Source organism: Anarrhichthys ocellatus, unplaced genomic scaffold (genome assembly GCF_004355925.1).
Source record: "Anarrhichthys ocellatus isolate YVR2014 unplaced genomic scaffold, GSC_Weel_1.0 scaffold40, whole genome shotgun sequence".
Classification (NCBI taxonomy): Eukaryota; Metazoa; Chordata; class Actinopteri; order Perciformes; family Anarhichadidae; genus Anarrhichthys; species Anarrhichthys ocellatus.
The window spans coordinates 4575357-4597300 of record NW_022280070.1 but is presented as its reverse complement, the minus strand read 5'-3'; the positions used below and the strand labels follow the sequence as shown (position 1 = coordinate 4597300).

The following is a 21944-nucleotide window of genomic DNA, read 5'->3' as shown; positions in this document are numbered from 1 at the left end:
GGGGGTAGGAAATAAAGACAAAAACTTTTCATATGACAGTGTCCACACAGAAATGCCTTTTCAGATTATAAATGAGGTCATTTAAAAACTGAGTAAACAAAGAAGTTGTGTTCCAAACACAAAGAGGTTACAGTATGGAGACTACCCACCTTATCTGTGAGGGGAAACCAGACTACTCCGCTCATAAATGGCTTGCAGATTGGTGATGAGGAACTTTTTGTCTTTACTCTCCTGTACAACACAAGAGGAGATAAACACCAGACACATTAAGATCAATATCAGCATACGTTTTAGACATTCTAGCAAATGTCAAAACAACTATTTGATGGATTCCCATGACATTTGGTACAGACATTCATGGTACCCAGACGCTGAATCCTACTGACTTTGGTGATGCCCTGACTTTGTTGACATTTTTTTATGACTGTCTTGACAACTATTGGATGGATGGCTGTGGAATTTGGTACGCCTGGCGCCCAAAAAATGACTATTTTTCCTCTAGCGCCACCAGAAAGTCATTGATATGCCTATAGCATCAATCTACAATTTGGATTAACATTTGTCCCTCTCAGGATGAATTGTAATTATTATGGTATCCCTTAATTTTTCCTCTGGCGCCATCATCGGGTCAAGATTTGAATGTGTCCAACGTAGTTTTTACCAAATACTTGTAAAACTAATGACATTCCCATCAGCCTCAGTTGTAAATCCACTGGATGAGCTACTCTGCGATGGATGGTGAATATTTCAAACACTACAGATGCTAAACATCAGCATTGTCATTGTGAGCATGTTAGCATTTGGACGTAACGTTAGCATTGGGGTCAAAGCCTATAAGTGCAGCCTCACAGGGCCGCCAGCATGGCTGCGTAGACTCTTGTTTGATTACGCGTACATTTTCAATTTGCTTTTCCAACCGAATGATGATTCTCCTTTGCCCATCAACAACTTGAGTGTGAAAATATATCACCAATCTGAAAAAATAGAAAGCATAAGAGGGAAACAAATGTAAAGACCATAAACATTCAGACACAGTTACAATGAATATGTCTGGAAGGCAGACACTTTGTTAACAGAATAACCAGAACAATACACAACATTTGATAATAAGGTCAGATAATAGAAATAAACAAACCATATGAATGATAACGTCATCATGTCACCACTTACAGAAAGACTCCAGAGGCGAGGAATAAGAACAGCGGGTTCTCCAGCAGAGCGTTGTAGGCCCAGCTGAGCCGAGACAGGATCGGGTGTGCGTTCTCCAGCTCCTGGGCCCACAGCTGCCCCGACTGAAACATCGTGGTGAGATTCCTGAATGGGCCGCACCTGGACGAGGGTTTAATCCTGAGGACATCAGACAGATGGACTTTGAAGATGTGCGCAGGTTGACAGTTTTTGGGCAATAGCACTTTTTTTCACTGGCTTTAAAGCTGAGGTTAGCCAGGTTTATCCATCATGCGATACTTTCCCAAGCCCATTCATTTCTACTGAAGACATGCTTTTTTTAAAGGAATACTTTGACGTTACCATAGATGAGTGGTATCAATCCTCTCACCCAAAATGTTAAACTAACCCTTTAAAAAATGGGTCAGAAATATTCATTCATTTTTAGAAATTAAAGTAAAGTCATTATTATTATCATTATAACAGCTTTGCACTGTAGTTTTAAGCAAATATTATTCTAACAAGAATAAATTCTGCATTTGTTGGGGACTACTTTCAGCTGTAGATTAATACACATTATTGAACGAACATGTCACCCAGTGCGACCGTGAGGCCAATTGATGCGTTTCTGACAACAACGGATGTCTATGGCACAAAGGAATTAGCTAGGCTAAACAAACACTCGCTAGTAGTTTAAAATAATTGTTGTTTCCTGTCTTTGCGACAATAACAGCACACAGTATACATCCCCAGCCATATGGTATAATATCTGGTGAAACGTGTGGGACTCGGACGGAAACACCCTGAAATTGTAACTGGAACATACAGTACAAGTAAGGTATGGTGCACTTACGTCCAAATGATGTAAGTGATAGACACAGCAGCTCCAAGAAACGAGGGGAAGCACAAAAGACAGATGAACAGTGTTGTCATCTGACTGGCCCTCCAGGGCTTTCTGGATGCCTGACAGTTGAGCATTAGACTGCTCTGGAAAGAAAAAAGGAAGCATTTGAAGTTCACGCAAATGAGTGTGTGTACGACGATGAAGCAAGACCTCGTGTACCAACCTTCTTCATGTAAAATAACACAAACAGTTTTATGATCTGGACCGCAGGAAGCAGTGGCGCAAACAGCACCCCGAGCCTGGGAAGAACCATTAATTAATGTGTTCACTTTTTGTTTTTGTTAGATATGTGGAGGGTTTTGAGGATGTGGTGTAATTACCAAGTAAGGGTTTGTCCATATATGAGTTCCAGCACATTACGAGCAATGTCAAACACTGGCTTCCTCTTCCTTTTCAGAATTCTCTTAGAAAAGAGCCTACGGAGGAAGACGCTCAGCGTTCAGTGAATGGTTTTATCAACAGCAAACAAGAGTTAATCAAGTTACACGATTTGTGGGTAAAGCGCCAACTTGCCTCCACAGGAACTCTCCCAAAAAAGTGTAAAGCACTGTGAAGACAAAGTCCATCAAGAGCAAGCGATACAGTTCTTGCCCCACAAAGCTCTCCCAACACTGAGGACGACAGAAGCATTGATCATATTAGGGATAGTTAGCTCACAACCAAACACTTAGTGTGTCCTAATCAGGGCTGCCCGTAAGGGGGTAAAGCTGCAATAAAAAATATGCATCCTAAATATTAGTAATGGTAACCAAATTGAATTTTGAACCAAAATATTTAATATTATAATATTCATAAACAAAACGCACAACATTGTATTTATTGTTGCTTTAGTCAAATGTAGCCGATATCATAATGAAAACCTGAAAAAAATGGAGAGAAGTGTTTTTTTTTGTTTTTGTTTTGTAAGACCTGAGAAATGTACTGGACTTTAGGAATGCAGAACATGGCACAAATCAGCATCACTTCAAGGGAACTTTAAATACAGTACAAGGAAGTGTGTTGACCTGTAAACCACGACTTTCTGGTTCCACAGCAATCCTCCCCATCCAGCGGAAACACAGCACTCCAACAATGCTGACCTTCAACAACAAATTCCCAAAAACAAAAAAAAAAAAAAAAAAAGACGACAACAACAATGTCCATTTGAGAAAAATGGCACACAGCGTCACTATAATTAAAGTCCATGTTACATGAATATTCTCCCGCTACAATAAGACTTCATAGAGTGAAACCAATGTGGCTGCAATTGAAGCTTCCATATTTAATATAAAGCGTTGGACGCTCCAGATTCAAACGACTGAGCAAATTATATGGTAGAGTTAAGATTGTTGTGATTTATGTTTTTTACTTCATCTCATTGTTGATGAAATGGTTTCACACTTTTGTATGTGCTCCTTATTTTCTTTCTAACTTAAATGCCAGAAAAGAGAAGACAAGAGTGTTTATTGAAGAGGAAATGTATATAGTATTTACCGAAACATAGTGTAACTATTACAGTTATATTTATCAGTAAGAAATAACGTTGTATGCTTAATTATGCTCGACAAGTCTAGCTTTGCTTTGCATGGCTCCGCGTGACTTCTCTCTGTGGTGGTTGATTGTGCATTTTGTTTTGTGCTTACAGTTCTTCTTCTTCTTACCTGAAGATGGAGACATAGACGCGAACACTGGGTGAGTCATGGTTCTCTATCCAAGCACACAGGTTGAAGAGGCCGGGGAGTAAAAGGTTAAAGCCGGACACCACTGCAGACAAGAGCAGCAGCTCATCGTCTTTGAAGAGACTCTGCTTAATGGCAGCCTGTGAAGGAATGGAATGGAATTGAATTGAAATAGAACTATTACGAGTTTCCTCAGTATTTTCACCAGTTGATTCAAGTTGGCATGTGAGAATGGGTCGCAGGATTTCTCCGAAGATGGAAAAAGTTTGGGAGCCACGATGTTAAACATACTCAATCAGGATACGTTTTTTGGCGGTTCTCATGCATGGCAGTTTTGTAAAGCATGCAGCAGGCAGACAAAAAAAAAAAAAAAAACAGGTGTTAAACATCTTCCAGGAAAGTAAAAGGAGAAGTAAATAAACAGCGGTGGGAAAGTGCTTCTTTATTAGAGCTTTATCTGCATAAAGTCTGTCATGTCTGGCTGCATAGCTGTTGTTGCGCAGTTCCCTCTAACCTCTGACAGATAGTGGACCGCCATGGCACCCAGACAGATGCTGGCCAGAGATATAGCCCACGCCATCAGGTGCACCATCAGGCGGCAGAGTCGGTGCTTGCAGCTCTTTTTATCTTCTCCGCGGATCATCTCAGACAGCAGCTCCTGTTGGGGAAAAAGCAGCAGTTTGTAAGGGTCAAGCCAGGATCGTTAAAGATGTTCAAAATATATTTGGATATTTGAAAATCCCTCCTTCGTAAGAAAATGGCATTCTTTAGCCTCTTTGCGAATGCCAAGGGACCCGCAGTTAAAACAGTCACATCGGGTTCTGACAAAGCATCATCAAAAGCTTCCTGTGTGTAAACCAGTTCTGCAAAAGCTGAGATCGTGTGACCAAACATGTCACATTGAACTTAATGATGAAATTTGCTGAGAAGCAAGAAGTAAGCGTAGCCAGTTTGATCACGTTTGACATGACTCACCCCGATGCTTCTGTTTGGAAAGGAAATGTGGAATCATCGTCTTGGTTTCTAATATCAGTTTATTATATTAAAAATGAGTTTCACACTTTAGTGAGTGCAACGGATTGCATACAACAGATTGCATACTTTGAGCTGAGTGCTGATTTTCTCAGACTGCAGTTTGACAGACGTCTCCCTGGTGACTTTAAAGTCCCAGGAGCAGAGAACTTTGACGGCCAGGTTTCCATTCGACTTGAGGACTTGAAAACTGCTCCCGAAGGACTTGGACATGCTGCAGGAGAACAACATAGCCATGAAATACACAACGCAGATGGATTAAAGCAAGTGTTCACGTGTAAGGAGTTGACTTATTGTCGAACCTGTACACGAGGATGATGCAGATAATGAAGAAGGCGATGGCGATGGTAAAGAAGTAGGCTGCAGGTATGCTGTATGGCACAGTCTGGGGCCCGTCGGTATCACAGACTGGCATATCCGGTGATTCAGCAGTGGAGTTAGCAGCCCGGCAAGTTTTGAGGATGGTGTTGGTGTAGTAGCCGTAAAACATCACACTCTGAGAGATGTAACCCTGCAAGACGTAACAGAGACTTGATTCAAGAGAGCGCCACGCAGACATTCTCATGCATGTGCTGCCGTGATGCATCGTATACCGTTCCGGCGAGAAGCTCAAGGCCCGTGAAAGTGTCGAGATTAGAGCCGCGAGGAAGAGGAGGAGGGTTGACGGCTTGAGGGAAGACCAGGAACAGGCCGAAGATGACGAAGAGGAGGAGGTTAAAGAGCAGGAGGGTTCGGAGGAACAGGAAGTAGGAAAGCACGCCGGTCCCGAAACGCCCGCTCAGTCTCTTCATGGGTGAATGCCACAACTGGAGGGAGGTGAGGACGGGGAGGCAGCTGAACAGGCAATGACGCCAAGTCTGAGGGGAGAAAAACCTCAACGAGTGAAGGACTCATACACACAAACAAAAGTGGTTTCTACCTCGTGTAGCACACAGTGTGTACTCACCCTAGATATGCACACGCTTAGACGACTGTAGCATGCTATATTTCCGCCGATGAGTGAACTCTCAGCTAGGTCACTGAAAGCAAGTCGCCTGATAACAGATGGGCCGGACAGTCACCACAGTGCTTTATTTCCTAGGACATTAAGTGTCGTCAGTGCCACACGTACCTGACGTCCATCTTATCGGCCAGGCTGAGCGGCGTGGCTCGCAGCTTGCGCATGCCCTCACTCACCGAGAGGCCTCGGAGGTCGAGCATCAGCTGCCGCTTCTTGTTTCCTGTGAACCAAAATTTAGAAAACAAACCAATTTATTGACACGTTCAGAGGCGAGTTCGGAGAGGCATTTCCTGTTCACCTTCAGTGCCGACTTCCTCCATATCTGCCTGTTCAACGTCCTCTGGGATTGTTCTGGAGGGGTGAGAAGAACCACAGGAGGAGGTCTGCTGTCGGTGGAGCTGAGATGATTCTCTGCCGCGCCGTGGAATTACTGCAGGGCTTCTCATCACTGTGTGGACAGAACAACAGTCAGTTTACATGTCTACATGAACAGTGTCGATATATAATTAGAGGAAGGGTTCATCTCACCAGCAGTGCGACTGGGCATTGCGCAGAGGACCTTTAAGGTAGCAGCCGACCAGCGATGCCTCTGCAGAGGGTTCATCTGCTGCCTGTCGCGCGTCTCGCCGCTCGCATGACCACTTGCAGGAAATGGCAGACGTTCTGTATTGGTGCCAGTACATTCCCTAAAAACGTCCATCTGTAGGGTTTCAGGACACCTCTGGGTGCTGGCAGCTGGCTCTCCAAAGAGCGGGAAGGAGCTCTGACCTGGTTCGCTTTCTCCCATGTTCCTAAGGGAGAGTAGCCATAATGACCCAGAGACCCAAAGGATTTGGCCCGAGCACCATCAGTACAGTGGCATGTATGTAAAAATAACAGTAAACACAGACAAAAGATGCTTTGATCTAAAATCATTGAAAGCTATGGCTAGGAAAGCACTGGAAATGTTCAGAGCATGGACTCAAAACCAAAATGGCTTGTGTAAAGACGGAATAGAAAATAAAACTACAATTTAGTTTATTAGTAACATAATTTGATAAAAGTAACAAGGTAACAGCTACAAGACAAGACAAAATGAAAGTGCATTAGCCCAGCCGAGCAGAAAGATGCAGAGGAAATGGCAATCAGGTACAAAGTTCACTAAACAACTAAAAAGTAAAGCAACGCTCAAATAAAGTCTTGAAAGAGGACTCACTCAAAGTCAGACTCCGACTCAGAACCAGAATCAATTTCACAAATGTTGACACTGTATGCCATGGTCCTTGATGATCTCTGTACGGCGCAAACACAGCTCCCAGCAGCTCAGTCTTCACCAGCAGTCAACCACAGAACAGTGTGTTATCACTGACATTGTAACAGTCTATGCTTGTCTATACACATCATACTTCCTCTCGCTCGCTCGCTCGCTCTCTCTCTCTCTCTCTCTTGCTCTCTGGCTCTCTGGCAGCACACAGCTGTGCCTAATTTGCCTTTGGTGCCAAGATGTGGTGGCAGCTGATGAGGTGCAATCAGTTAAACATAGCTGACATGCGTTGTGGGTCATGGGGACGTAGCAAATAAACAAATATAAATTATACAGGTATTTAATATTTAATACTAATGGGAAGTATAAACATGGTATTGTGTCTCTTTTGATGAAAAGTGGAGGTGATGACCTGCGTTAATTTCAAACAATGAGTGTTCACTGCCCTCCAGTGGTCACATTGAAGAACTGCAACACTACGTTACATTTGTCAAACTATCTTAAATTAACAAAATTGGAAAAACTACTAGTAGGCCTACAGTTAGAAGTGAGCACTCGTTTTCAATCTGTATGGTTTTATTGTTAGGTTCTTGTGTTGAATCTCATAGCTGTGCTGTTCCTACGACGTTTATAATCAAACGATATGAACCTTTGCTCCTTGTAAAACTAACAGCCCTGCAATGTGTCACTACTGCCTCCTAGAGTTACAAAAAAACAACAACACGGGCCATTTACATTTTTCTTTTTAGGTTATAGGTTATAGTCGCATTTTCCGAGGAGCACTTGAACACACCAGAGCAGGGGCGGTCTTTGAAAAAGTTTTCAGGAAGCTGTTTTTTTTTTTTGACAAAACGAAACTGTCCCAAACTTTGACAGGGAGAGACTTCTCCAGCTCGTCTTTAAGTCGTTTATAGAGGCATTTTTGGGGGTGACAAAAAAAATGCAGGGCAGTGCTTACGGGGCCTCGCTGGCTGGCGGGGCTTTTGATTTGGTCAATTTTTCAAAACAGCCTCAAACCATTTTGCGGTGCCTGAGCTGGGTGAGTGACTCCACGGAAACGTTAGCATGGAAAGTTAGCTCGACTGTCACGTTGAGTTTGTGGTAACATATGTGAGCTGCCAGCAGCGACACAAGTTGGTCAGCGATGCCGACTTCTTGGCTGAATGAGCTGCCGACACCGGACACGTGATGCGCGTTAGGTTGAAATCTTAAAGATAGTTACAAAAAAGTGTAAATTTGATGTGTTTTCTGGAGCACTTGTTGATATTAGCTCATGTTAGCTTAGCATGTCCAGTGCCGTGTCACCTTACCAACTGACAGATTACCAACTGATGACGGACGGTTTGTTTGGCAACAGTGTTGCACACGGCTCTGATTGGTGGTCCAGGGCGAGTTAAAACTCTCAGAAGATGTCGTCGATAAAGAGTAATTTAAACGTGTGCAGACGTCACCTGTTGGCGTCACACTTTACTACACGGCTGTTTTAAAATGCGTAACAATGTAGGTCAATTATATTAAGTTGTTGTGGTGAAAACTTACTCTTGCAAAGCTGATAATAATACTATATGTCTATGTAGCCTATATCACATTTACAGAGTGCAAAACAAAACAGATAAAGCAATAGAAATAATAAATAATTTACGCTAAAAGGTTATTTTTAAAAGGTGTGGTTTGAAAGCTCTTATCTCTTCAAGTCTTTTCATATTCAAGAGCCCTGACAGTGAAGGCTTTGTCTTCATTGTGTTAAGTCAACAAGAAGTAAAGCAGCTCAGTATCCCAGGGTGTGAGGAGGGACCCTGAACTGCACCAACGGCTTGAAACGGCCTTGACAGATGTTTTAATCAGATGTTCTTTTATGGCGTTTAAAGCGTTCTCGTAATGTGAATCATGTGATGAGAATCACTCGGCTGCTCCACCTGAAACATGCATTTTCTTCCCCACTTTAACCCCGTGTGTCCCTCCTCTCGCTCTCTCTGCAGGTATTCTCCATCGTGGTCTTTGCGACCATCACGGCAGAAGGCTACGTCAACCCGTTGAAGGAACAAGACACCAAATGCATGTTCAACAGCAATGACAGCGCCTGCAGCTACGGGGTCGGGATCGGAGTCCTGGCCTTCCTGGCTTGTGTCGTCTTCCTCATACTGGACGCCTACTTCCCACAGATCAGCAACGCCAAAGAGAGAAAATGTATTGTCATAGGAGATTTGGTGTTCTCAGGTGAGAGTCGTGTTTACCTGCACGCAGCAGCTCCTTCTAGAATGCAGGAACCGTGCCCCCAAAACAGGAAGTGCAGCCTAGTTGAGGTTAAATCTGTCACCATATTTCATCTGGTTCCTGACTGTCTATCTTCACAGGGGCTTGGACGTTCCTGTGGTTCATCTGCTTCTGCGTCCTGGCCAACCAGTGGTCCAAAACCGCCGACGTGTCCGTGGTCGTCGGGGATGCTGCCCGAGCCGTTGTGGCCTTCTCCTTCTTCTCCATCGTCACTTGGGTGAGCCAGCTTTTGACTTAACAAAACCAGAGGATGACACACACGCAATTCTCACATAGCTCCACTTTCTAACTCTTTAACGTCTCTCAACAGGGTCTGTTGTGCTACTTTGCTTTCGGAAGGTACCGCGAAGGCGTCAACGACTTTGACCAGGAGTACAGAGACCCGGCCAACGACCACGGTACTCCGTACCCGCCCGCTCCGTACGCCGGCAGCAGCAGTGGCCCGACGGGCTACCAGCAGTCGCCTTACTCTCCCAACCAGGAGCAGCCGGGAGAGTACCAGCCTCCAGCTTATTGAAGTCCGAACCGGGGGGGAGTTTGCCTTTTTTTACATAAACGTGTGCCAACGAATTCATTTACAACTCTGCACTCCCATTTACTTCCTGCAGAAACGCATTTGCATATATTTTGGCTGCACTGATGTGCTCTTAGTTGTGTGGTGGCTGTTTTGCTGTGTTGTGCCACACCGAGCAGGTGAACTCTGGAAATATGTATATTTGTTTTGTGGTTAAGGAGATTGTCATGGTAAGAGAAAGGATGAACGTGCCTTTGTATCGAACCAACTGAAGTTATTTTTACGCCCTTTTTTTGTTTATCCTGAGTGCCAGCTGTTAATATCAAAGCACAAATCAACAACATGCATTTGAATATGTTACTGTTAAGTACATAAGTGTTTTTTTATTACTGTCAGATTCATATACGGCAGTTCAACAACAATAATTTAGTGATACAGTTCGGTAAATTCATATTTCTTTGACAAACCCATGTTATTTAATCAGCGGGTGCAATGACAATGTGCTCTCTATAACTACTGTAATGTTCCTCTCATAATCAACCACTGAAAATGGCTTTTATGCACTTAATTTCTTTACATATCTGATCTAAGATTGTTAATTTAATTTTTTTAAATCAATTCTGCCAGAGTTAGTATTGGTATTTAAGGGTGTTTTGTTTTTATTTGAAGGTAGCCAAACCCATTGATTTGTATCAGCTACCTCTGTAGAAGTTGAATGTGCTTTCCTTGAGTTCACTCAGTTCTTTTTAAAGATCTAAATCAGCCATCATTTGGTTTCAGGACTTCAGGGATGTTGTGGTAAATTGATATATTTATTATCTTTCTTAGTCCTCTAGTCCAGGTGCATGACAATCAACCCATGTGTTCTACTTTACATGCTCTTGCTTCTCTCACACTGTAGTTGTACCTTTTTGCACGTGTCGCAGTTTCACTGCTCGACGGCTTCACAATGATTTCCCCCTGTTTGCCTTTGTACAGTATTCTGTATCACACGGGGTTTGCCAAATAAAAACAGTTTGAACTAATTTTGAATCCTCTTGAGTCAGCTCGTAAATTTGTGTCCTCTCATGAGGGAACCGGAGTCTGTGCAGAGCTGTGCTCCCTTGGCAAATATTTGAGTAGTGATTGTGTAAAGACGATGTGTATTTTACAGAAACGCATTCAAATACCTAACAATCAGTATCCTGTTGTGGCAATTTGGTAATCCCACGCTGACGTCGAGGAACAAGACAAAAATCTCTTCCGTCATTGTCACACTTTTAATGCTCACGGTACACAGGACGAGGGTGTGGTTGGTCACCCCTCTCTGGTTGCTTCTTGTATTTAGTATCTTTAATGTCTTTGTTCAAAAGACAAAGGGTTCATTCGCCTTATCATCTTCTGATGACTTCCAGGTCGGCAACTGTTCTTTAGTTTAGGCAATCGGGCCAGGTAGGTCAAAGTATACATGATCAGCTCAAGCATAGGAGGAGTTAACATGATTACTCTGTGATTGATCAGGAATGTCCCTTACACACCCCTCCACATGTGAAAAAAACTTGTCATATATGAAAGATTTCAAAATATAAAGAAGACATTTCCTTCCATCATGACAAAGTAAATTTTTTTGCTAAAGTAATAAATCATAATTAGTAACTATACCATGCATGGATTACTATTAAACTCAGTATCTATTTGGTGAAAGCATTCATATTTTCCAGTTTATGGTGCATAAATGTTCCTTCTATGCTTTTGCATCTAGTGCAGATTTAGGGATAATCTTTTAAAAATCGTATGCATCCTCACTGTGGTAATATGAAATGTATGAATACATTTCAAGTTATCCTCCTTGATTTAGTTTCAGGTAAATACATATTATGTTGTATATACATGACCATGTAAAGCCACATTTTATAATATCAACAATTTAAAAAAAAAAGAAGTTGTGTGGTAAGGTTTTAAAGTTATTTAGTGTTTTTTATTATTTATTTATTTCATTTATTATTATTATTATATGTATATAATTTTTTCTGTTCAGCATGTCTACTTCAGACAAACACATCACAGCCACTTCAAAATAGAGATAACTCGGTTACTATAATTACATTTCCACATGTCTATAATGCAGTGGCGGGCCGTGGATTTTATACCTGGGCCTTCAGTGCTGTCCTACTACAGTTCAATTACCTCCTAATAACCTCATTATGAAGCATCAATCCAGCAAACCTGCAGCGGATCCACGCATTCCACCACACAAGAGCACGAGCCATTCAAATATTATTCATAAAAACGACACGATAGACAAATGAACAGTAGTAACGTTACTATGTAAAAAAAAAAAAAAAAAACGCAGTTTGTCATTTACCGAAATTTAAAGAGTATAATCCCAGTACATCGTTTCAGTTCCAGTAAGAAGTCCTTCTCGATTCATGGACACCAATGACAGTCGAGCCTCCCCAGTTGTATTTCGCCGGTCTGCTGCGGCAGGTTTGCAGCGGGGCCGGGATCCCACCTCCGCCTGCGCAGACCGCACGCCAGGCCGCGGTTGTGGAGCGGTTTCCCCGCGAACGTGTTCGTTGAGTTGTAGATCCACTTGAGTCTCTCCAAAAGTTTTCAAATGCTATGGTGTCCTCAGGTTAGCGTAGTGTAGCTCCAAACACCAAGAGCTCACTTAAAATGAAACGCATTCCCAGCCATAAAATGTGCAACGCTTCTCCGACGCTGTCAGCAAGAAATACTGTACCGTTCATACGAATCCTGGCTGAGTCAGGGCTGCCAGCTGTGGGGTTAACTGACCATTTCTTACGATGTCCAGCTTTTCCTGAAATGTTCTTCTTTTTTGAGAAAGGCATTGTCAGTAACTCCGCCACTAAATCCGTTTCTCCTCCTTATTCAGCCATTGAGTGTTTAAAAAAACATCCATCCATCCATCCATCCATCCATTTTCCTCCGCTTATCCGGGGTCGGGTCGCGGTGGCAGCAGGCCAAGCAGGCTGACCCAGACCTCCCTCTCACAGGCAACATGTTCCAGCTCATTCTGGGGGATCCCGAGGCGTTCCCAGGCCAGCTGGGAGATGTAATCCCTCCAGCGTGTTCTGGGTCTTCCTCGGGGTCTCTTCCCAGTTGGACGTGCCTGGAAAACCTCCAGTGGGAGGCGTCCAGGAGGCATCCTAATTAGATGCCCGAACCACCTCAGCTGACTCCTTTCGACGCAAAGGAGTAGCGGCTCGACTCCAAGCTCCCTCCTGATGACCGAGCTCCTTACCCTATCTCTAAGGCTGAGCCCGGCCACCCTACGGAGGAAGCTCATTTCGGCCGCTTGTAGCCGCGACCTTGTCCTTTCGGTGAGACCCAGAGTTCGTGACCATAGGTGAGGGTAGGAACGTAGACCGAGTGGTAAATTGAGAGCTTTGCCTTCCGGCTCAGCTCCCTCTTCACCAAGACGGTCCGGTGCAGCGCCTGCTTCACTGCTGCAGCCGCACCAATCGGCCTGTCGATCTCCCGCTCCATCTTACCCTCACTTGTGAACAAGACCCCGAGATACTTGAACTCCTTCGCTTGAGGTAGGCACTCCGTCCCCACCTGGAGGGAGCAATCCACCGGTTTCCGGCAGAGCACCATGGCCTCAGATTTGGAGGTGCTAACTCTCATCCCCGCCGCTTCACACTCGGCTGCAAACCGCCCCAGTGAATGCTGGAGGTCACGATCCGAGGAGGCTAACAGGACCACATCATCTGCAAACAGCAGAGAGGCGATCCCGAGACCCCCGAACCTGACGTTCTCCACCCCCAGGCTGCGCCTAGATATCCTGTCCATGAAAGTCACGAACAGGACCGGAGACAAAGGGCAGCCCTGGCGGAGGCCAACACCCACCGGGAACGTGTCTGACTTATTGCCGAGAATGCGGACACAGCTCCTACTGCAGTCGTACAGAGACCGAATCGCCCGTTGTAACGGGTCCGGCACCCCATACTCCCGCAGCACCCCCCACAAGAACCCCCGAGGGACCCGGTCGAAAGCCTTCTCCAAGTCCACCAAGCACATGTAGACTGGTTGGGCAAACTCCCAGAACCCCTCCAGTAGTCTTGCAAGGGTAAAGAGCTGGTCCACTGTTCCACGGCCGGGACGGAATCCGCATTGCTCCTCTTGTATCTGAGGTTCGACAAACGGTCGGAGCCTCCTTTCCAGCACCCTGGCATAAGCCTTCCCCGGGAGGCTGAGTAGTGTGATACCCCGGTAATTCGAGCACACTCTCCGGTCCCCCTTTTTGAAAATGGGAACCACCACCCCAGTCTGCCAGTCCATGGGCACTGATCCCGACCCCCATGCGACATTGAAGAGGCGTGTCAGCCAGGACAGCCCAACTATGTCCAGCGCTTTCAGCATCTCAGGGCGGATCTCATCCACCCCCGGCGCCTTGCCACCAAGGAGCTTTTTGACTACCTCAGCGGCCTCTGCCAGGGATATGGGTGAGCCTCCCCCTAGATCTTCAGGCGCTGCCTCCTCTGCAGAGGACATGTTGGTCGGGTTTAGGAGCTAGGTAAAAAAGCAATGTACATTGGCTTCTTGCATATGTGAAAGTCTTCCATAAAAGCGTATTTGACAGTTTTGATAAGTTAAACAACTTAAAACACAGTAACAGAGAACATCAACAACTGGTGAGATACACATTAAAGTTATACAAAACCAAAACAACTAAAAGCTTCACAAACGAGGAGAAAAGGGCTCGTCGAGGTGATATTAATAAGAAAAAATAAGAAAGCTAGGTAAAAAAATAAATAATCTACACCAAGCAAAACCCTAAAGATGTTATAATTTCTTCCATATCTTTCAATTTGAACTCTTACTCCTCCAACTAAGCTCTGCTGGCAAGTTAAGTTCGTTTCACGATAGTCACGTGCTCGCCCACTGACCAATCACAGTGCACCTGCACCTCACTGCAGCGCTGCTCCTGAAAACTGAGCTGCACCTAATGCTGACGTAGTTGTAGACCAGCTAGCAGGCTCTGGCACGTCAAAGAATACGCCCAACATGTCAAACTAAAGATCTGATTGGTTGAAGACTATGACAATCAACAACCTCGTCCCCATTCACTTAAACTGCAAAGGGATTCACTTGAGAGTCTGCAGGCCTCGGGCCTCTGTTCTTACCTAGAGACACAGAGGTGAAATCTGATTGGATAAAAGCTCTACTTAAAACAAGCTGCACTGGAAGCAGAGCAACTGAGGAAGACAGGAGCTGTGCAATGAGAAAATAAGATAATGGGGAAAATATTTTTATAAATTATAATACATGTAGTGTATTTAAGAAAAAATATTAAATTATAAAATAGCTATAAATTTGTGATTCTGTTTAGGCCAGCAGAGAAGGCATTGCAGGCCCTGACGGCCAGCCACTGTTATAATGTAATCCATGCAGGACGAGTATGTTCTCTATCTCAATGGAATGGAGTAGTTTTCAAATTTCCGACAGCAACTGAACGCAGCAGCTCGGCAATCCCTCTTCCATCCACCGCGCGCAAGCGGTGCACGCTGCTGCCGTCGTCATCAGCAGATACAGGAAGTAATGAGCGGCTGTCTGGTGAACGGGGAGCGGAGGAAAAGGAGCCGAAGTAGGAAGCGATAAAACGATGACATTTGAGCTCCAACCGCCGGCGGACTGTGAGCGGAACATCTAACGTCTGCGGTGAGTGAGAAGGTTTCACGTCGCTCCTGAACGCAGCCATTTGTGATGGCATCTGCGTTAACCTCTGCGCTGCTGGCAGGACGAGCTAACACACACACACACATGCAGATGAGATGTGTTGGTGTGTGTGTGTGTGTGTGTGAAAGAGGAGAGGGAGACCTACAGTCTCTGTCATGCTTAATAACATAACCCTCCCTGTATTCAGTTACTTTGCTCTCAGTGGCATATGAATTAAAGGCATGCAGACAGTAAAGTGTCCCAGGTCCACTTGGGGACTCTGAGATGGTCCCAGTTGGTCTGCAAACTAAATAATAAATACTCAAATGTCACTGTAGTAGATCTATGTGTCATACGGTGTCTTTTTATTGGTTGAAACCACCTAAAATCAAGACCGTAGGTCAGTGCACATCTGTTTGTGTGCGCCCTGACATGCAGAGGTCTTGGGAGTCTGTCAATAAGTGAACTATTTATGGATTGAACGCACACCCTCTGGGTCCTTGATCTGGTTCCTTTGAAGCCCACCTCCCCAGATGTCGTCCTTTATGGCGGCACAGAGCAGAGATACTCACTCTTTTACATCAGGGAACCAGCAGCTTTACGTTTGAGAGGGGCTTAGGTCCGGACCAGGACAGGATAGGACCAGGACAGGTCAGGACCAGGACAACAGCTAATGCTGCCACGCTGTTGTGCAAAATGACCTTAAAAACCACTCTGAGACGCTCCGAAGTTACATGTTCACTAATTCACACTAGAGCTGGAACAATTAGTGGAGTAATTGATAAGTTGGTCAACTGAAAAATAACAGTTTTGATAATTCATTAATCATTAATATAAGACTATTAATATATTACTTACTGTGTTATGCATTGGTGTATCTGCTGGTTGAACAAAACAAATATTTTGAGGATGTCACCTTGGACCTTGGTCATTTTTCACTATTTTATTGACCAATTGATAGATTGAGTAAACGACCGGTTAGTGATATGGATAACATTATCAGAGCATATATAATTTTAGGTAGCAGTGTTTATATTAAATATAATGGTATAACAAACCTTTTGAAAACTAAATCGAGAGACAAAAATAACCAGATGTGGCTCATCTGGTGAATTAGAAGAATTTGTATCAAATTGATGCAATAATCCTGTGAATCAAACATTGAAGTATATTGCCCACTGACTTTTAATATTGCCCACAATGGTGCAATGCAACCAGGGATATTAAAGAGACAGCGACCTCATACGAACTGTATAGTTTGAGTCCGTATGCCCGTTATGCATATTGTCATATGTCCCATACCCTTCATTTGTGAATGATGTCCTTTCATGAATTTGAACTCTTCAAAAACCTTTTGAGAGTTACTTCGAGACGCTCAGGAGTTGCTTGTTAATTAATAATTAACTTCTCGGACTCCTAACATGTTTCTGGACCAAAGCTCAGAAGGGTCATAGCGTCCATGTTGAACGAGTACTGCTGGTGTTATCACGCTGATCTCTGGCCTCATTCCAGTCCCAGTACTGATCACATCACAGAAAAACCTCCATTGTGTATCAAATACTATTCTTTTTAAATTCCAAAGGTATACAGGATTCTCGTCTTCCCACCTTTTTTATTCCCTATCCCCTGGTGGCCTGGCTCTTAGTTGCTATTATGAATGAACACTTGATGAATGGTGTTGCTTTGCCCCTTTGGACTCGCACATTATCCTCAGAGTCTAGTTACAGTTCACGAGCATCGTAAATAATCCTTAGTCATGGTTGCACTGCAAATAATCTGCGAGCGGCAAGCGCTCAGCACAGATTGCGGGAGCTCTCGTTTGAGGACGGTGAGGACGGTCTGATGGCTCAGGGTCAGCGTTCTGGCCGGAGGAAACGAAGGGGTAAGGAAAGGAAAGGAAAGGAAAGGAAAGGGGATTTTTTTGGGGGGGGCAAAATGAGAATCCAAAAACATCCCGTAAACTTAACGAACATCAGCCACTTGTCGGTGTGCTCCAGAGAGGATCTAGTTTGCTCTCCTCAGAGTGCGGGCCCTGATGTTTCTGCCATAATGGACTGCTGTTCGGCTCAGGGGGAGGGGGGCCCTCTCATGAAAGAGTCTTTCAGCTCCTGCGCCATATTTAGGCCGCAGGAGTGTCGAGGTCTAGAGGTCCCTGGAGCTGGTTTGGGAGTAAACGTTTACTGCTCTACAGAGCCTGGTGGACGGACACGGTCTCATTAGTTTGTTGGGTGTTTTATCAATAATCAAATATAAGTATTAGGAAATAAAGTTTCCTGTGTTTTGAAATATGACTTTTGAGACCTTCTCAACTTTCCCTTTTATCACTTATGCACATTTAAATGAGGATGAACTGGTTTAACTGAACTAGGGCTGCAACTAATGATTATTCTCCTTATTGATTCCTCTTCAGATTATTAAAATCCAGTATCTGTGACTGTCGCAGGACAGTCGTAAGCCTGTCCAATCATTTCAGTCTGAATGATTGGACGGGCTGCCTGTCTGCTCGTATTCTGCCCATGCATTCATTGCTCGTCACTGGAGTCTTCCACAAGCTGCTGGCTTGACAGCTGTGAGTAACAATAGCCATGTTCTTTGTTTACGTTCTTTCTGCTCGTTTTGGGGTCGAGGCCTGAAGGGGACGGTGCTGTCACTGTTGCCTTCTTGGCGACTTTCTCTCTAGATTTCGGGACTTACTTAGTGCTGCTTGCTACTTTCCTTTGAGAAGCGTTGGCATAGTTTGGCTGGGTTTGTCACGTGTGATGTCCAAAACTCAAAGATAACCATTATACTGTAATGTAAGACAAAGAAAACCTGCAAGTTTGTGCATTTAAAAACCTAGAAACATCAAATATTGGACTCTGTACTGGACTCTTACCCGTAAGTTGACTTATAATTTGAGCTTTCAACAGCCCACAAAGGGAAAAAGCGAGATTTCATATTATTTAGGGCTGCAACTAACTATTGTTTTCATTATCGATTCATCTGTTTAGCTTTTAAATGACCTGTTTGGTCTGTAAAGTGTCGAAATGACTTTAGAGAATATAGCTTGATCGATTACTCGAATGAAGAATTGATGATCGGAATGATGCAGGAGCCGGCTGCGTGTTTCCTGATTTACCTGTTCACAGAGGCCTTCTCCCGTCTGTCACTAACTGGGCTCCTCCCGACTTCCACGTTGACATGGTGGCCACTCAATAGCCACCCAACCCACAACCCGGGGCCACTTCCTGCTTCTTGTTCATTAATGTTTAACGTTGAATCCAGTCACTCGTGGGAGCTGTACCACCATTTATACTAACAGGCTTTTAATGAATGATCTGCCTGCCAGCGGGAATACAGAGTTGATCGGCCAACAGAGTCTGTTGATGGAGAGAGTATGTGAGTCTAATGTGAGATTAACTTTAATCAAATGACAAGTCACTTTATTGTCATATATATGAAATTTGACTTCTGCATTTAACCCATCCATGGCTTATTGGGAGCAGTGGGCAGCTGAGAAGCGCCCGGGGAGCAGTTAGGGGTTCAGTGTCTTGCTCGGGGACACTTCAGCACAGGACACGTAGCAGCTAAGGATCGAACCGCCAACCTTGCGGTTACCAGACAACCCTCTCTGCCCATTGGGTCTTTAGTTTTGGTACTTTCTCACAGGGCAAATCAGGTGTTACTACTTTTTCCTGCCAGCTGTATCTATACAGTTTAATTGTTGGCCTGTTACTGGTAAAAATGATCTTGTATAACCTGAATGGTGACTTGTATATGAGTACAAATTACCATATTAAAATCATATTCTTTCTTCTGCAAATTAAATTCTTTGAATTCATAGGAGATATAACACACCTCTGCTCAAGGTAATACACTCCTTAGTCTGGTATAACCAGTAGTTTGGGTAGCTAATGTTAGCTACAGTAGGTATTGCTCTACTACAGACGTCACTGTGCCGGTTTGCTGACTTAATGACTCTTCTACACTGTTGCCATTGTTTAAGGATTTCCTGTCACTTGGGACCGCGGCGGCTGCTGTTGAACAAAAGTGACATCGTCTGACTTTAAAGTCACAGTGAAGCGTAAATTAGAGAATCTTTAGCTTTAGTTGGTGTGGTAGATTGTAACAAACGGGTGAGACCCCTGAGCCGGAGGACCTCGTTTCCTCCATGGAGACCTGGAAAGAGAACAAAACACACACGAGACAAAGCTCAATCATTCACACAGATAAGGGAAAATAAATAAACACACACAGAGGGAGAGAAGAGAGACACAGCGGGGAGAGAAGAGAGAAAATGTTTTCATGTTTCAGGAAGATAAGTGGAGACATAACACAATATATCTAAAAACAGCATGATGAAGTGGGTCAGGTAAATATGTTGACAGTATCGCTGTAGTCTAGCTGACTTTTATATCTATGTTGGGACCTTAGATATAATCTAGAACACAAGAAGAAGCTGTAATCCATCAATCGTTTAACCCTCGTTCTGCCCTGTTTTTTGTTTTTAAGTGGACAAACCGTCTCTTTCTTTTTGTTTAGGTCACCCCGGGCCTCCGTCCTCCATGCCTGCTCCCCCAGGCTTCACTCCGCTGGAGCACAATGACCCTATGAACAGTCTGCGCATCTCCGTCGGAGGCCTCCCCATGTTGGCGTCCATGGCCAACACCACTGACCCTCGTTTTCGCCTCAAATTGAAGCCCATCGTGGTGGTGGTCTTCTTCCTGTCGCTGTTTCTGCTGCTCTTCATGCACCTGACCTCGGGCTTGCGCTCCCGCTCCCACGACTCGCACGGTTGGAGGGCCAGTCGCGGCGACACCCAGCAGTCCGATTTCCGCTACAACGACACCTACCCTCTCAGCGTGCCCGAGCGCACGCCGCAGGGCAACCGCTACCGCATCGGAGTCATCGCCGACCTGGACACCAGGTCTCGTAGTGACAAGGAGCTGACATGGTTCAGCTACATGCGGCGGGGCCACCTGTTGGTGTCCCAGAGTGGGGACACGGTGGCAGTGGAGTGGGACGCCGACAGGGTGGTGCTGGAAAGCCACCTGTCGGAGAAGGGAAGGGGCATGGAGCTGTCTGAGCTGGTGGTGTTCAATGGGAAGCTCTACAGCGTCGACGACAGGACGGGCGTGGTCTACCACATCGATGGGGACAAGATCGTGCCCTGGGTCATCTTACCCGACGGCGACGGCAGCGTCGCCAAAGGTCAGCATCACTCGCCTCTCACACATGTTAATATTCTACTGGAGTATTTCCATTGGTGTATTTGTACGTGGTTAAATTGCTATTCTCCCGACAGGGTTCAAAGCCGAGTGGCTGGCAGTGAAGGACAAGCACCTGTACGTCGGCGGTCTGGGGAAGGAGTGGACCACCATCGCGGGCGAGTTCGTCAATAACAACCCAGAGTGGGTGAAAGTAGTGGGTTTCAGAGGGGACGTACTACATGAGAACTGGGTTCCCACGTACGACTCTCTCAAGGCTGCTGCAGGGATAGAGCCTCCAGGTGAGGGGTCTAAATCTGCTCCCGCTCGCATGTTGCTTCCTTTTTTTTCGTTCTTTTTTGCTTATCTGTATTCTCCTAAATCTCCGCAGGGTATCTCATCCACGAGTCGGCGGCGTGGAGCGACGCCCTGCAGCGCTGGTTTTTCCTCCCTCGCCGCGCCAGCAAGGAGCGCTACGAGGAGAAGGCGGACGAGAGCCGCGGCGCGAACCTCGCCCTCAGCTGCTCGTCGGATTTCAGGGACATCGTTGTGAGTCGAGTGGGTCCGCTTAACCCCACACACGGATTCTCCTCCTTCAAGTTTGTCCCGAATACAGGCGACCAGATCATTCTGGCTCTCAAATCCGAGGAAGACGGCGAAAAGATTGCGACGTACATCATGGCCTTCACGCTAGACGGACGCATCCTGTTGCCCGAAACCAAGATCGGGGATGTGAAATACGAGGGCCTGGAGTTCATATAAACTGAGGGACTCGCTCTCGAGGCCACTGCACTGTTCTATTTTGTTTACAATCCAGTCACTGTTGAAGTTACTGCACTCGCTGCTTCCTCGTTGAGACACAAATCCAACCTTTTTTTTAAAGGATCGTCTTCAGTACAAGTAGAAGAACAACAGGCTGAGACTGTAAAGTAGGGTTCCTGTTGCCAGTGAACACAAACAATGCCAGCAGGTCCGCCGATCGTCTCCTTCCCGGGACAAATGTGGCCCTCGAACAGTACTGTAGCCTTTCTTATGATGAATGTACAAACGTTTGATTTATCAGACTGTAATTTCTTTTCCTAAAGCATACATGTTCATGCACATAGTGTACACTCTCAACCGGTTTCTTCTGCTCCATGTTAAACATCATTCTGTACACACCAAACATGCTATTTTCATTGAAATAACAAAAAAAAGGTTTTTATTCTTCATCGACATTATTTGAAGGACTTTTTGGGGGAACATGAATTGTATGATTGTTTTGGGGTGGGATGACTGAGTAAAATAACTTGATTCCTATCATCT

The 21944-nt window shown here is 44.9% G+C and overlaps 3 protein-coding genes across 6 annotated transcripts; 2 read left to right on the top strand and 1 right to left on the bottom strand.

The window, feature by feature from the left end:
* Positions 1 to 150: 150 nt before the first annotated feature.
* On the bottom strand, positions 151 to 18602 carry tmc6a (transmembrane channel-like 6a). 2 transcript variants are annotated; one of them, XM_031867886.1, is made up of 18 exons: positions 18572 to 18602; positions 6290 to 6552; positions 6060 to 6209; positions 5873 to 5981; positions 5708 to 5795; positions 5355 to 5618; positions 5064 to 5272; positions 4831 to 4975; positions 4244 to 4387; positions 3712 to 3869; positions 3076 to 3166; positions 2585 to 2682; positions 2392 to 2487; positions 2235 to 2310; positions 2021 to 2154; positions 1171 to 1347; positions 896 to 974; positions 151 to 231 (listed from the first exon to the last, which is right to left on the bottom strand). In XM_031867886.1, exons 2-18 carry the CDS (start codon positions 6546 to 6548, stop codon positions 151 to 153), a joined length of 2358 nt encoding a protein of 785 aa, XP_031723746.1. In that variant the 5' UTR covers positions 6549 to 6552; positions 18572 to 18602. The 2 variants fall into 2 exon arrangements, with proteins under 2 accessions (XP_031723746.1, XP_031723745.1); XM_031867885.1 differs by lacking the exon at positions 18572 to 18602 and adding an exon at positions 6957 to 7179.
* On the top strand, positions 7831 to 10822 carry syngr2a (synaptogyrin 2a). Its single transcript, XM_031867892.1, has 4 exons — positions 7831 to 8043; positions 8984 to 9221; positions 9359 to 9495; positions 9589 to 10822. The coding sequence occupies exons 1-4, from the start codon at positions 7945 to 7947 to the stop codon at positions 9793 to 9795; spliced, it is 681 nt and encodes a 226-aa protein (XP_031723752.1). The 5' UTR covers positions 7831 to 7944; the 3' UTR covers positions 9796 to 10822.
* On the top strand, positions 15327 to 21936 carry cant1a (calcium activated nucleotidase 1a). 3 transcript variants are annotated; one of them, XM_031867888.1, is made up of 5 exons: positions 15483 to 17335; positions 17864 to 18022; positions 19975 to 20643; positions 20738 to 20941; positions 21031 to 21936. In XM_031867888.1, exons 2-5 carry the CDS (start codon positions 17932 to 17934, stop codon positions 21399 to 21401), a joined length of 1335 nt encoding a protein of 444 aa, XP_031723748.1. In that variant the 5' UTR covers positions 15483 to 17335; positions 17864 to 17931; the 3' UTR covers positions 21402 to 21936. The 3 variants fall into 3 exon arrangements, with proteins under 3 accessions (XP_031723751.1, XP_031723748.1, XP_031723750.1); XM_031867891.1 differs by lacking the exons at positions 15483 to 17335; positions 17864 to 18022 and adding an exon at positions 15327 to 15456; XM_031867890.1 differs by lacking the exon at positions 17864 to 18022 and having other exon boundaries at positions 15484 to 17335.
* Positions 21937 to 21944: the final 8 nt, after the last annotated feature.